This window comes from Rhinoraja longicauda, chromosome 3 (genome assembly GCF_053455715.1).
Source record: "Rhinoraja longicauda isolate Sanriku21f chromosome 3, sRhiLon1.1, whole genome shotgun sequence".
Lineage (NCBI taxonomy): Eukaryota > Metazoa > Chordata > Chondrichthyes > Rajiformes > Arhynchobatidae > Rhinoraja > Rhinoraja longicauda.
This window is the reverse complement of record NC_135955.1, coordinates 29,247,476-29,263,138: the sequence shown is the minus strand read 5'-3', so window position 1 is coordinate 29,263,138 and position 15,663 is coordinate 29,247,476. Positions and strand designations below refer to the sequence as shown.

The following is a 15,663-nucleotide window of genomic DNA, read 5'->3' as shown; positions in this document are numbered from 1 at the left end:
TAAAAACTGAGCTAAAGAAGGCTTTTAGTCTTCATAGTCAGGGAATTGAGTATAACAGGTCGGGATGTTAGGAGAGGCTGGACATGTTCAGTTTTGGTCACCTTGATATAGGAAAGATGCCATTATGCTAGAACGACTGCAGAGAAGGTTTTGTGAGGATTTTACCAGGATTCAAGGGCCTGAGCAACAGGGAGAGGTTTAGCAGGCTAGCACGTTATTTCTTGCGGTGCAGGAGGGTGATCTTACAGAGATGTATAAAATCATGAGGGGAATAGATAGGACACAGTTGTTTTTCCAGGTATGGGGAATCCAGAACTGGAGGGCATTCGTTTAAGGTGAGAGGGAAAAGATTTAATAGTCACCCGAGGGCAACATTTGCTCAATAAAGGTTGGTGGGTATATGGAACGAATTGCCAGAGGAGGTAGTTGAGGCAGCAACTACAACAACATTTAAAAAACATTTAGACAGATACCCGGATAGGAAAGGTTTAGAGGGATGAAGCCAGAAGCAAGTAAATTTATTTTTTAGAGATTCAGCATGGAAACAGGCCCTTCGGCCCACTAAGCCAAACATTGGGCACCTGTTGATACTAGTTCTATGTTATCCCATTTTCACCTGCGTCCCATGTCCAGTCCCTGTGCACTAGAGATAATTTACAGAGCCAAATTAACCTACAAACCTGCACCTCTTCGGAATGTGGGAGAAAACTGGACTAAGCGAAGGAAACCATGCGGATACTGGGAGAACATGCAAACTCTGCACAAAAGGCGCCCAAGGTGAAGATTGAACCTGAGTCTCTGCCCCTTTAAGGCAGCAGCTCTACCAGCTGTTCCACTGTGCCACCCTATATGGGACTGGTTTAGATGGGGCATCTTTGTCAGCATGGATGAATTGGGCTGACTGCACTGATTCAGTGCTGTGTGGCTCTGTGACTGTATGAATGCTATCCATCAAGAAAACCTCTCTTTCTCTCCAAAAACTGGTGCCCTTTGAATCCCCTACGTCATCTCGAAAGGCTGAACATCAGAAAATGTTAATGCCTTATAAGTACGGGTGGGTGTCAGATATTTAGCTGTGAAATCGATATAAACTCTTATTGTCTGATGTATTTATTATTTGTTGCTGTGTGGTGTTCAATTATGCTAGAACACTGATCTAATTGAGTTTTCTGTTTCCCCCCGCTATAGGTCAAGATTGTTGAAGGCAGTAGCTGTTTCTGTTGTGAAGACAGCCAGGCAACAAAATGCAGCAATAAGAAGGAGATTTTGATATTATACCCGGTCCTATCTGTGACCTGTGACACTGTTCGCCTTGTGCTGAAGGTATAGTTCATTCATAATCCTTGTGTGAGAGAGGAACGAGTGGTCCAGCTTAATCAATTGTCAAGGCCAAATATTCAAGAGCAATTGGACCCAGAAAAGAAAAAGCAGATTCACGAAGCAGACATTGCAGCCAGAATGTCTTGGCAGGAATAACACTGGGATGGGAATAACACTTCTTGTGTGGTCTCGACAATAGGGAGGAATCGTGGACCCAAAGATCACTCTCGAATGAGTACAAATGTTGAATAGCTGCACAAAGTGAGAAACAACATCCTTTGTGGACTTAGTGAGCATGGAGAAGGGGACATAACAACATTAAGGCCAGAACGCAAATCTGGTATTTATTTTAGTTTCTGCTTGCGTGGGGCAGTGGTGCAGCTAGTGGAGCTGCTGCCTCGCAGTGCCAGAGGCCTGGGTTCAATCCAGACCTTGTATCCTGTCAGTGTGGAGTTTGCACCTTCTCCTTCTGATTCTTCCCGGTGCTCTGATTTCCACCTACTTTCCAAAGATGTGCAGGTTAGTAGGTTAATTGGTCACTGTAAATTGCCCCTAGTGTGTGTACACGCTGTAGAATCTGTGAGGCATTGAGGAGAATGTGGGGAGAACAAAAAATGGGATGACTGTGGAGTTAGTGTTAATGGGTGGTCAATGGTTATCATGGACTCAGTGGGTCGAAAGGCCTGTGTATCTGCCGTACCTCTGATTGAATGCATGGTACAGGTCCACCACTGATTTTCTGACAACTGATGGTCTGGCACCTCCTTTAATCCAGACAAAATTACAAGAGTGCACCTGAGGTTCACTGGATGGCCACAGATGGCATTGGGTGCAGCCTGCCCTCTTTTGGAACATGTCCCTCTGTCCCAAAATAGTTATCTGTTTACATCAATAGACAATAGACAATAGGTGCAGGAGTAGGCCATTCGGCCCTTTGAGCCAGCACCGCCATTCAATGTGATCATGGCTGATCATTCTCAACCTCATCTGCAGTTGTTGATGGTGATCCCTGGGTTTTGTGGAATTCTTAGCTTATTGTGTTTACATTTAACCCTAGCCATGGCTTCTAAGCCAGGTCCAAGTGACAATCGTGATGTCAAGCACAAGCACATTTAATATTTGTTTTATTTAAGTTTCTAGCAGTCATTGGCACTTTAGCGCCATGGGAGCGGCATAATTACTGGGTCATGATAATGTTGCACCGCCATTACATGACCTCTGTTGGTCCGGCAAAATGGATAATCCGGCAATCCCTGGGGAACCAAGGGTGCCGGAAAATTGATGGTGGGTCTGCAGTTGGTTCATTAGGAGTTGTGTGAAATGCTGGATCCCAGGCACATAACAGGAGCGACCCGTTTCACTCAGTATGGAAATCGATAAAAAGGGGACAAACAAATAAAATAAAGGTAAATGGTGCATGGGGAAGGCATTATTGTCTAAAGATTGGAGGGGATTCGAACTCCCAACCTGAAGGAGTGGCACAGGCAGAATCGCTCAGCACGTTGTAAGTGCACTTGAATCAGTCCTTCAGGCGGCATAATGTGCAGGGTTATAGAGCGAGAGTTGGAATGAGGGAATGGGCTGGAGGGTATTTAACTGCCCAGTGTGAGCACAGCAGTCCAAGTGGCCACTTCCTCTGCTGAATGTTGGGGGAGTCCAGAACCAGGGGCCACAGTTTAAGAATAAGGGGTAGGCCATTTAGAACGGAGATGAGGAAAAACTGTTTCAGTCAGAGAGTTGTAAATCTGTGGAATTCTCTGCCTCACAAGGCAGTGGAGGCCAATTCTCTGAATGCATTCAAGAGAGAGCTAGATAGAGCTCTTAAGGATAGCGGAGTCAGGGGGTATGGGGAGAAGGCAGGAACGGGGTACTGATTGAGAATGATCAGCCATGATCACATTGAATGGTGGTGCTGGCTCGAAGGGCCGAATGGCCTACTCCTGCACCTATTGTCTATTGTCTATTGCAGAGTGCAATGAGTTTTAAAATTACACATTCTCACCAGCCACTCTCTGGGAAAAGAGGTTTCCCCTGAACTCCAGTAGTTACCTTCTTTACACGGCTACACAGCAAGCATCTCCCTGACATTTAGGCCAGGAAAGTTTGAACGGAGGAGTATTGGAGGCTGAGGTAGAGTGGATTGGAAGGGCCTATTTTCCTTCACAGAGGATTTAATAACTTATGGGAGGAAGTTGAGGAGAAATCTTTTCACCCAAAGTTTGCTGGGCGACTGGAGATTGCTGCCTGAAAATGTAGTGGAGGCAGGGAACCTTGCACAAGACCTTGGAGGTGCAGTAGTCTACTGAGTTGTGGACCATGAGTTTGGAAGTGGGATTAAGGTGAGCAGCTGCTTCTTTGCTGATATTAGTGATTCTCTTTGGTGTTATGAATTTAAAGGATTCTTTGAGGCAGAGATAGCTCTTGGTTGCTGTGCCATAATAAGATGGCAAACTTGGGCCCACTGCTCTAAAAATGTTAGAGGCATTCAGCAGATCAGGCAGCATCTATGGAGAGAGAAACAAGGTTAACGTTTCTGGGTGATGACCTTTCAGCAATTCTTAACCTGAAATGTTATCTGTTAAATGTCATCTCTCTCCACAGATGAGCTGCCATTTGTTGTCAATGTTTTCCGTTTGGATTTCCAGCATCTGCTTGGGCTCCCATTAAATTGTTCCCTTTCTTTTCCAGGACCTCCTCTTTGCCATTTGTGTGCTCAATGCATTGACCACCACAGTGTGTGTGGTGGCCGCAGCACTACAGTATCTCCAGATATTCGCAGGGAGGCGACCTCAGACGGTGAGCTTCACAAAACCACTACGTTTGTTTTAACTAAAGGCCCCCCCCCCCCCCCCCCCCCCTTCAGATCTTCTGATGTTTCTGTCAAATGGTGCCCATCCACTGGAACTCTTGGCTCTGAGTCAGAAGTTTGAGGGCTTGGATTCTCCTTCAGACTGGAGCAGCAGATCCAGAGAGATGTTCCTGGCGCATAACAAGAGGGAATGCTGTACTGCTGGAGGGACAACTTCCAAATGCGATGCCCTGGCTGTTTTTGGGTGGGCGTAAAAGATTGTGGAGTGATACTTTGCAGGAAATGTTTTTACAGGATGTTTTGCCCTGGTGGTCCTGCCAATATTTGTCCCCCAACCAACAGCTCCAAAACAAATGACCTGATTTTGCATGTCATTGTTATTAGTTCGAGTTTGTGGTGCATGAATTGAGTGCTTTGTTTCCAATATTGTTATGTCTCAGAAGTTTGTAACTGGGGCCTGCGGTGATAAACACAACATAAATGAAGTCTTATTCTGGGGGTTCTTGGTACTGCTCCAGGAAATACTGGATTCTTTGAGTATGGATCACCTTTTTTTCTAATGCATTTACAGGCAGTGACTGACTACAGTGGAATTATGTTTTTTTTGTTCTCAAATGGGTTGTCTATGTTTAGTGGGGAAAGCCAGTGTTTATTGTCCACCCCTAACTGCCTTTGAGCAGGTGGTGGTGAACCATCTTGAACCCCTGCGGTCATTGTGGCGAAGATTCCCACCGATCGGTCAGGATTTAAACTCAGCGACCTTGAAGGAACGGTGGCATGTTTCCCAGTGTGGATGGTGTGTGCCTAAGAGGGGAACCAGCAGATAATGGTGTTCCCTTATATGCAATAATGATCTGTGTCGTACTCTCACCAGGTTGTACCGTAGGATGGATACAAACCTTATGCGTCTTTCTTCTCAATGTGTTTTGTCAGATTGAAGCCCAAATTCCCCAAGAAGAGTTTGACGTCACGCAGCAGATTCCCGACCCGGATGAATTTGTTCCACCCACCCCGCCTCCCCCGTACTTTTCCACCTTCTGCTCCTATAGTCCCAGGATTAATCCACGGTAAGGAGGGTTGTCTCTTTTAACCTTGTTCTCGACAAGAGAAATGTACCAAACCAAACAATGAAATGCTGCACTCGGTGGGATATGGGCCAAGCGTGGGCAGGTGGGAGTGATGGTGGGCATCTTGGTTGGCATGGAATCTTTGGAATTTTCTACCCAAGAAGTCCGTGGAATGTCAGCCACGGAGTGCATTCAAGGCGCTGATTGAGAGACCTTTTGATGTTAAGGGAATCAATGGGGGGGGGGGGGGTTTAGTTCAAGGAAGTGCATCTGAAGAAAGAGATCAGCTGTGGTGTGATTTGAACTCGTATCTCCAGTTCATTAGACTGCAGGAAGTTATCCATAATGCCATCTCTCACACTACCCACTTTGTTTTAATAAGAGATTGAAATCTAACGGTCACATCTGATGACTTGCCTGTGGCTAGCTAAGCAATGGCTTTAGTTATTTATTCGTGTCATCACACAACTGTTTGCCAATAGCGAGCAGATTTTAGTGCCCTGTCGTTGGCCTCTGCAAGATCCTTCACAGTGCATGTGTCATGCAGCATGTCACAGCTCAGGAGATGTTCCACAGTCTGGAGGCCCCGTCTGCACTCGCAGTCTGCCGCATCTTCAGTATATCCCCACTTCAGCAATAGCTAAAGTCTGTCTGTTTGCCCCTCCTTCCAGGATTCTCAGCAATGATGTAATTCCTCTGACACATATCTATGCCTCCAGGATGAAAGGGATTGAAGTCTTTTGTCCAGTGGAACCACCTCCCCCATACGAAGCAGTTGCGAGGGACCAAAATGATGAGCAGGTACGTCGGAGAAACAAAGTAATGTGAAATCTAAACAGTAGAATTGGAAAGAACAACAGATGCTGGTTTACATCAGATAGGCACAAAATGCTGGAGTAACTCAGCGGGTCATGCAGCATCTCTGGAGAAAAGGAATAGGTGACGTTTCGGGTCAGAACATTTCTTCAGAATCTGCTCCTTTTCCACAGCTCCTCACTCAGCTTGATTGACTTCCTAATCCTTTAGGGATCTGGGAATCTGCACCCCTTCATGGGAATGGGGTTGAGGAATGAAGATTCGTCACTGCAACCATAATATAAATTCCCCCCAATGTTGCCCAGTTTCATGTAGGCACGCAATGGAAGTCTCCAACCATTCTTCCAATATTCCAGAAGAATTATCAATAAAAGCCACACAAGATATTGGGCACGTGTCCATTGCTTCATTTCAATATGCTTGAAGAAGTAATTTTAGCGGTATGAGAAAACTTTTTTTATGGGGGGGGAGTTTCCTGAGCTTGGGGGCTTTCAGTTTATGGCAGGGCAGGTTGATGGGGGAATGACTAAAATCAGGGATGTGCAAGGTCCAGAAACTGAGGAGTTCTCCGAAGGCTGAAGGAGGTTATAGAATAGAATAGTTCCTTTATTGTCATTGTAACATGAGCCATGTACAACGAAATTGTAAAATGTCAGCCAGTCAGTGCACCATTCAAACATTTCTAAAAGCTAACGATACATACAAGGTAAAATATTTTAAAAAAGATAAACAACTAAAATAAATATCATGAAAATAGCACGCATAAACACCCAACCCTACATCCTTCTGTCGATTTCACAGTCTCTTATTATGTATCGCCCCTGCGTTCCTTGGCGGCTACATTTAGTGCCTTTATAGCAGTGGGGTAAAAACTATTTTTAAGTCTGTTTGTCCTTGTCCTTGTAGATCTGTACCGTCTGCCTGACGGTAACAGTTCAAACAGGGAGTGTCCGGGGTGGGAAATGTCCTTTATAATACTCTGGGATTTTTTGATGCAGCAGGAACTGTGTAAGTCCTCCAAGGTAAGTAGAGGGCAGCCGACAATCCTCTGGGCGTTGTCAATGGCCCTCTGGAGCGCTTTCCTCTGAGCCGCTGTGCAGCTGGTGTACCATACGCATACACAGTATGTTAGGATGCTCTCAATGTAGCACCGATAAAAGGACAACAGCAGTCTCTGAGTGATGTTATTCTTCCTGAGCACCCTCAGGAAGTGCAGTCTCTGCTGGACCTTTTTCAGCAGCGCAGAGGTGTTCACGCTCCACGTCAGGTCCTCCTCAATATGGATTCCCAGGAAGCGGAAATCCGCCACCCTCTCCACACAGTCCCCTCTGATAGTTAATGGTACCATGTCCGTTTTATTCTTTCTGAAGTCTATTATTATTTCCTTTGTCTTTAAGGTGTTGAGGAGCAGGTTATTTTCTCCACACCACACTGTCAGCTGCTCCACCTCATCCCGGTAGGCGTACTCGTCCCCCCCGGTGATGAGTCCCACCACCGTAGTGTCATCCGCAAATTTGACAATGGTGTTGCTGTGGTGGGCGGGGGTGCAGTCATGTGTATAGATGGTGTAGAGCAGGGGGCTCAGCACGCAGCCCTGTGGAGAGCCGGTACTGAGGCTGAGGGCCGTGGATGTGTGATGGCCCACTCTGACTCTCTGGCTGCGAGCTGACAGGAAGCTATTTATCCACATGCAGGTGGAGTGTGGAAGTCCCAAGTCCCCCAGTTTGTCCACCAGTTTATGGGGAAGGATGGTATTAAAGGCAGAGCTGTAGTCCACAAAGAGCATCCGCACGTAGCTCCCCGGCTGCTCCAGGTGGAACAGTGCAGCATGGAGGGCTGTGGCTATAGCGTCCTCTGTGGATCTATTCGCTCTGTACGCAAACTGGTGGGGGTCAAAGCTTCGGGGCAGGAGTGATGTGATATGACCCCGGACCAGTTTTTCAAAACACTTCATCACCACTGGTGTGAGTGCGACTGGCCGGTAGTCGTTGAGGCTGGAAATGTGGGGTTTTTTGGGCAAGGGGACTATGATTGCGGACTTCAGACAGGATGGAACAGTGGACTGGGCCAGAGACTGGTTGAAAATCCTCGTACAGACTCCAGCCAGCTGGTCAGCGCAGTCCTTCAGCACGCGTCCAGAGACGCCGTCGGGTCCAGTAGCCTTCCTTGGATTGATGGCCCGCAGCGTGCGCCTCACCTCATGCTCCTCTATCTTGAGGGTTAGGCTGCTGTGGACCATGTGGTGTGATATGGCTGTCTCGGGTGGCTCCACTTCAAAGCGAGCAAAGAAGAGGTTCAGCTCCTCTGCCAACGAGGCGTCACCTTCAGCAGCTCCAAGGTTGGTCTTATAGTTGGTTAGATACTGGATCCCCTGCCACACCTGCCTGCTGTTGTTACTGTCCAGGTGGTCCTCTATCTTCCTCCTGTAGTCTAATTTGGCCTCTCTGATGCCTCTCTTCAGGTTAGCTCGGGCCATGCTGTATAAAGCCCTATCGCCAGACCTAAAAGCAGTGTTCCTCTCTTTTAACAGCCGCTGGACCTCCCGGGTCATCCAGGGCTTCTGGTTGGGGTAGACCCGGATGCGTTTGTCCACTGTGACAGTGTCCATGCAGTTTTTAATGTAACATAGTACACTGTCTGTGAACACCTCCAGGTCCCGGTGTTCAAACACATCCCAGTTGGTCCTGTCGAAGCAGTCCTGCAGCTGCTGAGATGCACCATCAGGCCAAGTTGTGATGGTCTTTGTGATGGTAGGAGCGGTTTTCCTGAGGGGGGCATATGCAGGAATTAAAAACAGGGACATATGGTCCGACTGACCCAGGTGTGGTAGTTGTCTAGCCCTGTAGCCCAGCTTGATGTTGGAGTAGACCTTGTCCAGTGTGTTAGCTCCTCTTGTAGCACATTTAACATGCTGATAGAATTTGGGGAGCATTTTCTTCAAGTCCGCGTGGTTAAAGTCCCCTGCTATGATGTGAACACCGTCAGGATATATGCTCTGTTGACTGCTAGTGCTACCATACAAATATCCGATAGCCGAGTTAGCATTAGCATCCGGTGGTATGTACACAGCAGTTATCATGACAACAGTAAACTCTCTAGGGAGATAAATGGGCCTGCATTTAACAGTCACATACTCCAGGTCCGGGGAGCAGTGACTGTCTACATGATTGGTGTAAAACAAATTTATTTGAAAACGAGGATGAGATTTACAATCATTTGGTGGAATGGTCTGCAATAAATATCAACCCCCCCCCCCAACCATAATTGAGCCTAGCTTTAGAATATTCAGCACCTTTGACAGGGGCAGCAGACTGGCCCAGCTAGTAGGGCCACTGCCTCCCAGCCCCAGGGACCCGACTTCAAACCTGATCTCTGTTAGGCGTTTGCATGTTTTCCCTGTGACTGCGTAAATGTTCTCCAGGGTGCTTTGGTTTCCACCCTGTCCCAAAGATGTGCAGGTTGAAAGGTTAATTGATCACTGTAAATTGCACCTAATGTACAGGTGAATGAATGAAACTGTGGGTGAGTTGATGGGAATGTGGGGAGAGCACGATGGGTTAGGGTAGGAATATTGTCTAAAGGGGCGCTTGAAGGTCGGCACGCCCTCAATGGGCTTAAAGGCCACTTTCCCTGCCGCACCTGTTTATAACACTACTTCTGCTTAACAGTGCTGGCTGGAGCATGCCCAATATGGCCAATCAAAAAAAAAAGGTAATGCACACAATTCTGTAGCATCTTATTTAACCTTGGGATATACTTTGCATTCAATTAAATAGTTAAAAAGATATCATAATAAAGGAAATATAAATTCCATTCGCATACTGCTGGCTCCCACAGTTAACAGAGGTTAGACGATTCTAATTTTATGGAAATATTAACTGAAAGATACATACAACTTATTTTCCTCTGTTATCAGGCTGTTGAAACAGTTTTTGAATAACCCAGGGTACTGTCCAATTCACCTCTACCCCATTGAGGACATTTGACTTTGTCTATGGAACTGATGCACTACAATGCTGAGAACTATAATCTACCCTTTGTATCTTCCCCTTTGCTCTATCTATTGTACTTGATTTGATTGTATTTATGTATGTTATATCTGACCTATTTGGATAGCATGCAGAACAAAGCTTTTCACCGGACCTCAGTGCACATGACAATAATAAACCTAAACCTAAATTTATTGTGGGGAGAATCTATCTGTCCTTAATCAAAATAGTTTATTGGGAGCTTTACATCCACTGGACAGAATTGATAGGGCCTAGTTTAAGGTTTCATACAAAAGGGTCTCGATCCGAAACGTCACCTATTCCTTCTCTCCAGAGATGCTGCCTGTCCCGTTGAGTTACTCCAGCTTTTTATGTCTATCTTCTGCAATAATCCTGTAGCTTCCTGATCACTGAGATTTACTTAAATATTCCTGGTTTATTTAATGAGCTGAATTTAAATTTCCCAGCTGCCCTGGTGGGATTCGAACTCACGTCATTCCGTTACTAGTTCACAACAGCAGCAAATTCTGCCGATAACGACTACCCTTCAACCAATTCACATTGATTGGCCATGTTCTGAAGTGCTGAAGGGCATCCTAGAAATTGAATATTTTCTCTCCTTTCAATCTTTTGCTGGCCAGGCTCTTTACACAGTTATTTCTGACTATTTTCTGTTTTTAACAGCAAATATGGGCAGAGACAGATCAGCATGTATTAATTATAAGGGTCTCCACCCGAAACATCACCCATTCCTTCTCTCCTGAGATGCTGCCTGACCCGCTGAGTTACTGCAGCATTTTGTGATACCTTGGAATTGTACCAGCATCTGCAGTTATTTTCCTACATAATTATAAGGAGAGGTTGGACAAACTAGGATTGGTTTCTCTGGAGCATCAGAGGTTGAGAGACACTGAGAGAAGATTGTACAATTATGAGAGGCATAGATAGGATAGGCAGTCAGAATCTTTTTTTCCGGATGGACATGTCAAATACTCGAAGGCATAGCTTTAAGGTAAGAGTTTATATGAGATATGTAGGGCAAGATTGGTAAACAGAAAGTGGTTGGTGCCTGGAACATCCTGCCGGGAGTGGTGGTGAAGCCAAATACAATAGTGGCTTTTTAATAGGTTTTTACATAGACTCATGGACATGGGGGGATATTGATCATATGTAGGCTGAAGGGATTAGTTTAATTTGGCATCATGTTCGGCATAAACATCATGGTCAATAGGGCTTGTTCCTGTGCCCTGTATATTTTAGATGGGAAGGATGTTTCAATACATAATGTTAGGGGATAGGCAATGGCAGTAATTTTGATCTGTGGACGTGGCTGTGAAGAGTGGGATAGGCCAACTTCAGATAAGTTCTGTGCCCCACTGCTTGAGTTCATTAGGAGTCGGTTCGATGTTTACAGCTGTCTTGTGGCTGTGACACTGACACCCGGGGCAGCAGCCTTGTGTTTAGTCTGCTCCTCGCGACCTCTGGCTCTACAGTCACATCGCATTGCCTCAGCGAAACAGGGCACGGAGACAGAGCTCGGTCCAGAACACTTCCTTTTCACAAGCTATTAATCTTTTTCCTTTCTGCTCTACTGCATTTGTCGAGGATAAATATTCAGATTATACATTGAGCTCTTGAGAGTCCTGTAGGGGTTTGATTTCAGGAGGAGGGTGAGAAAGGGGGGATGGGCTCTCTGTACTGTTGCCAGTATTACTATTGTATTCTTAAAAAGCGGAATATCGCCATTCCATGGCATCCGTGGCCACTGACAGGCGAAAAAGGAAGTCTATGAGCACAGGCGAGTTTGAGGAAGCAGTCTCGCCACTCCCTGCAAACCATGGCTTTAGTCTAAAACCACTTCTTTTTCGCTGAACTTCACTGGGTCTCTGTGGCCATGCCTCGATTTTAAAGTTCCCAATCTTGTTTTCAAGTTCCTCCATGATCTCACCCCCTCCTGTTGCTGTAAACTGCTTCACTCCTCCCAGATCTCTGTCCCTAGATTTCTAGCTACATCCACATCCCTAAACCTGTTGGCTGCTGTGTCTCTGCCTGTCAAGGTCTTCAGCTCTCGAATTTCCTTTCCTAAACCTCCCTGTCTCTCCCCCTCATCTCCTTTAAGACAAACCTTTAAGCCCATCTCTGACCTAGCATTCAGCCGACTGCAGTAATATTATCATTTGCAACGTGGTGGCAATTTCTCTTTGGTAACTCTCCTGTGACATGCCCTGTACTGTTTCACAGTATTAATGATGCTGAATAAATAAATGTAAGGTGGTGTTACCCGCACTTAATATTTCTACGCTACAATCCTGAGGTGGCGTCTTGCATTGACACTAGCATGACAGGCCCACAGGTTGTCCCACACACATGGAACAACCATTTCTGAAATGCTATCTGTAAATGTGGGTCAGCATATCAAAGATCAATAATAACAGGATTTAAGTAATGGTTAGATAATTATTTCTCACGTCCTCTCTTTTAACAAAAGCAATGCAGCCATGGGATTTCCACAGTATCAGCAAGGGCTGACTCAAGACCACATATCAGGAAAGCCAGATGTCTGGCCTTGGTTGTCTCTGCACGGACAGCCACTTATTTCCTCCCGAGAGGCTTGAATGAAGTTAGCAAAGAAAAGAAGCAGTTTGCCTCATTGAACAAAGATGTTTTTGTTTTAAAGTCTTGCATCTGTATATTGTCTGTTGCAACCTCAGGACGTGTTGATCATGTAGTTAAATGTTCTGGCAGCCAATTCAGTGCTGTTGAAGAATAGTATAGGAACTGAGATGAGGAAAAGAAAATTCACCCAGAGATTTGTGATTCTGTCAAATTCTCTGCCACAGAAGGCAGTGGAGGCCAATTCACTGGATGTTTTCAAGAGAGAGTTAGATATAGCTCTATGGGCTAACGGAATCAAAGGATATGGGGAGAAAGCAGGAACGGATTACTAAATTTGGGTGAACAGCCATGATTATATTGAATTGCGGTGCTGGCTCAAAGGGCCAAATGGCCTACTCCTGCACCTATTTTCTATGTTTCTATCAACTGTGGCAACCGACTTAAGCACAGCAAGACTCAACAAAGACCATATCACTTGTATATACTTGGCTGGGAATGGGAACTTGCCTCAGTAATTATTTTTAATTTTTAGGAAGGACCCAACAGGGAAAGATCACAGGGTGTGTTTAAAAAGAAAACTTGCGCTTTAATTGACACTTTTCAAGTGGCCCAGAATAGAAATAGTTATGCCATGCAACGTTTGAGAATTGTTCCATTAGTCTTTTGGTTTTCTGAAGGTGGGATAGTGAGGATTGACATTTGGATGGTGAAGGCTGGGATGATGGCTGCACGGTTGTAGGTGGAAGTAGGTCATGTAATGAAAGGCTCCAGGACTGTATATCCGGCCAGCGTTGCTAAACATATGAACAAGAGCAGCAGAAGGCCACTCGGCCCCTTAATTGAATCTGCACTCACATTCAACATGATAATGACTATTCTGTCCCTGGCCTCAACTAGTTTTCTGTGCTAGTTCCCTTTAGCCTTGAACTCCCTGATTCAAAAATGCAACTTCCCCCCCTCCATTTTACATACTCAATATGATCTATTCTGCACAATCCTTTGGGCTAGAGAACATCAGAGATCCATAGGTTTCTGCAAGCAGTGGCTTCTACGCATCTCAGTTTTAAATGGCCGCCTCACAATCTTGTAACCAAGTCCCCTTGTTCAAAGCTAGATTTCACTTTGAACTTTAGAGATAGTGTGAAAACAGGACCTTTAGCCCAGCGAGTCCATGCCGACCAGCGATCACGCCTTACACTAACAATATCCTGCACACTAGACAATTTCTAATTTTTTCCAAAACCAATTAACCTGAAAACCTGTATGCCTTTGGAATGTAGGAGGAAACCGGAGCACCCGGAGAAAACTCATGCGGGAGAACGTATAAACTCCATATGGGCAGCGCCTGTAGTCAGGATTGAACTCGGGTCTCTGGCGTTGTAATGCAGTAACTCTACCGCTGCACCACTGTGCCGCCCCATCAGGTTCACGCATTAGTCGAAACATCTCAACATTTACTAGGCAACTTGAGGCTCTTTTATGGTTCAGTAAAGTCATCTCTCATTTTTCTAAACTCCACAGAATGCAGATTGAATAATGACTGGAAAGCTTCTATCGACACCAATGACAAGGCACGGGGCGGAGCCTATTTAGCACAGGTCACATTGAATGGTTTGTCCTGCCTATAACACCCAATGCAGGGTGATCCAGGGTCAAGGCCACAGCTCTTGCAGTGAAGCAAAGACAGGACAGTGGGCAGAGCAAACTCTGCGGAAACTCCATTGTGATCCTTAAACCTCTAATTTACTGCTGCAGAAACAATTACATGGGTGTGACGGTCCTTGAAGTCAGAGAGCTAAAAATAAAAATTGCTTCAGTCAGTAACAATAGGCCGAGAGCTGTGCTGCTGCCAAGTTCAGAGAACGGGTAACTGACAAAATCCATAGGGATGGATAAAGTCCTGCATCAGGCTATGCGGCTCATTCTGATGTTGAGCCTTCACTCCAAATTTGGCAGCATAGGGTAGCACAGCTCAGTGGGCAGCACTCTTACTTCTGAGCCATAAGGTTGTGGGTTCAACCCCTGATCTAGTAACTTGTTCAGAAAAGGATAAGATGTCGTTCCCAACGGGATGGAGCACAATGAGGATGACCAATGGTGGGATTATGGGAAGTGGAGTAATAGCAGGGAGGGGGGTCGATTGATAGGACTGTAACCTGTCAGAGTAGTTTAATGTGGCGTGGTGGTGTGGGAGTTCAATATTGTTGGAGATGCTGGACTGGGAAATGCCTAGTTCCTCTGGTCAGAAACGCTGTCCTAACAAGATGGTGCCCAACCCAGGCGACTCTTTGTGTTCTCGTCACAGAAGTGGATCTGCAATCACGCATTATAATCACGCGACTCTTTTAAATCTGAAGGGACTATTCCTCTGCCTGTACGATGTTATATCAACCATCCCACCCTTACACTAATCTATTTTATTCTTCCATCATTCCTAAAGAACTCCCCAGAGATAATACACACCAGAGGCAATTTACAGTGGCTAATTAACCAACCAACCCATCTTTAAATTGCATGGCCTCTTAAAGGAGATTTGATTTTAACGTGACCGTTTTGTGTTGCCAGGTTTCGAGCTTGTTGAATGCTAGGACAGAGGCGGACCTAGAGCGAACATCGTGCGCAGCGCCTGACGGTAAAGGCGGTAATTCTTCTGTAATCCCCACTAATCATTAAATCAGAAGACATCGGAGCAGAATTAGGCCATTCAGCCCATCGAGTCTGCTCTGCCATTTGATCATGGCCGATCTATTTTTCCCTCCCAATCCCATTCTCTTGTCTTCTATCCCTAACCTTTGACACCCTGCCCTGATTGTATGTTTTCATGGAGGATTGATCTCATGACTTCATGCTGCACCAGTTGGCCAACACATCCATGATTCTCATGATAAGACACAAAATGCTGGAGTACCTCAGCGGGTCAGGCAGCATCTCTGGAGAAAATGGGTAGGTGACATTTCAGTACCCTACTTCAGATTGATTATAGTGGGGGGGGGGGGGGGGGGGGGGGGGAGGGGTGGTGGTGCGGTGAGAGGACCTGGAAGGAAGC

General features: G+C 45.8%; 1 protein-coding gene across 4 annotated transcripts in view; it reads left to right on the top strand.

Annotated features, from left to right (window-relative positions):
• fam189a2 (family with sequence similarity 189 member A2) overlaps positions 1-15,663 on the top strand; it is a 66,644-nt gene that overhangs the window by 40,210 nt on the left and 10,771 nt on the right. For 3 of the 4 annotated variants that reach the window (XM_078395429.1, XM_078395431.1, XM_078395422.1), the window contains 5 exons: positions 1,189-1,323; positions 4,009-4,116; positions 5,063-5,196; positions 5,868-5,997; positions 15,183-15,249. In XM_078395429.1, the coding sequence (XP_078251555.1) occupies positions 1,189-1,323; positions 4,009-4,116; positions 5,063-5,196; positions 5,868-5,997; positions 15,183-15,249 (574 nt within the window). The remainder of the gene's footprint in view (positions 1-1,188; positions 1,324-4,008; positions 4,117-5,062; positions 5,197-5,867; positions 5,998-15,182; positions 15,250-15,663) is intronic. The other variant, XM_078395425.1, reaches the window with a different exon arrangement.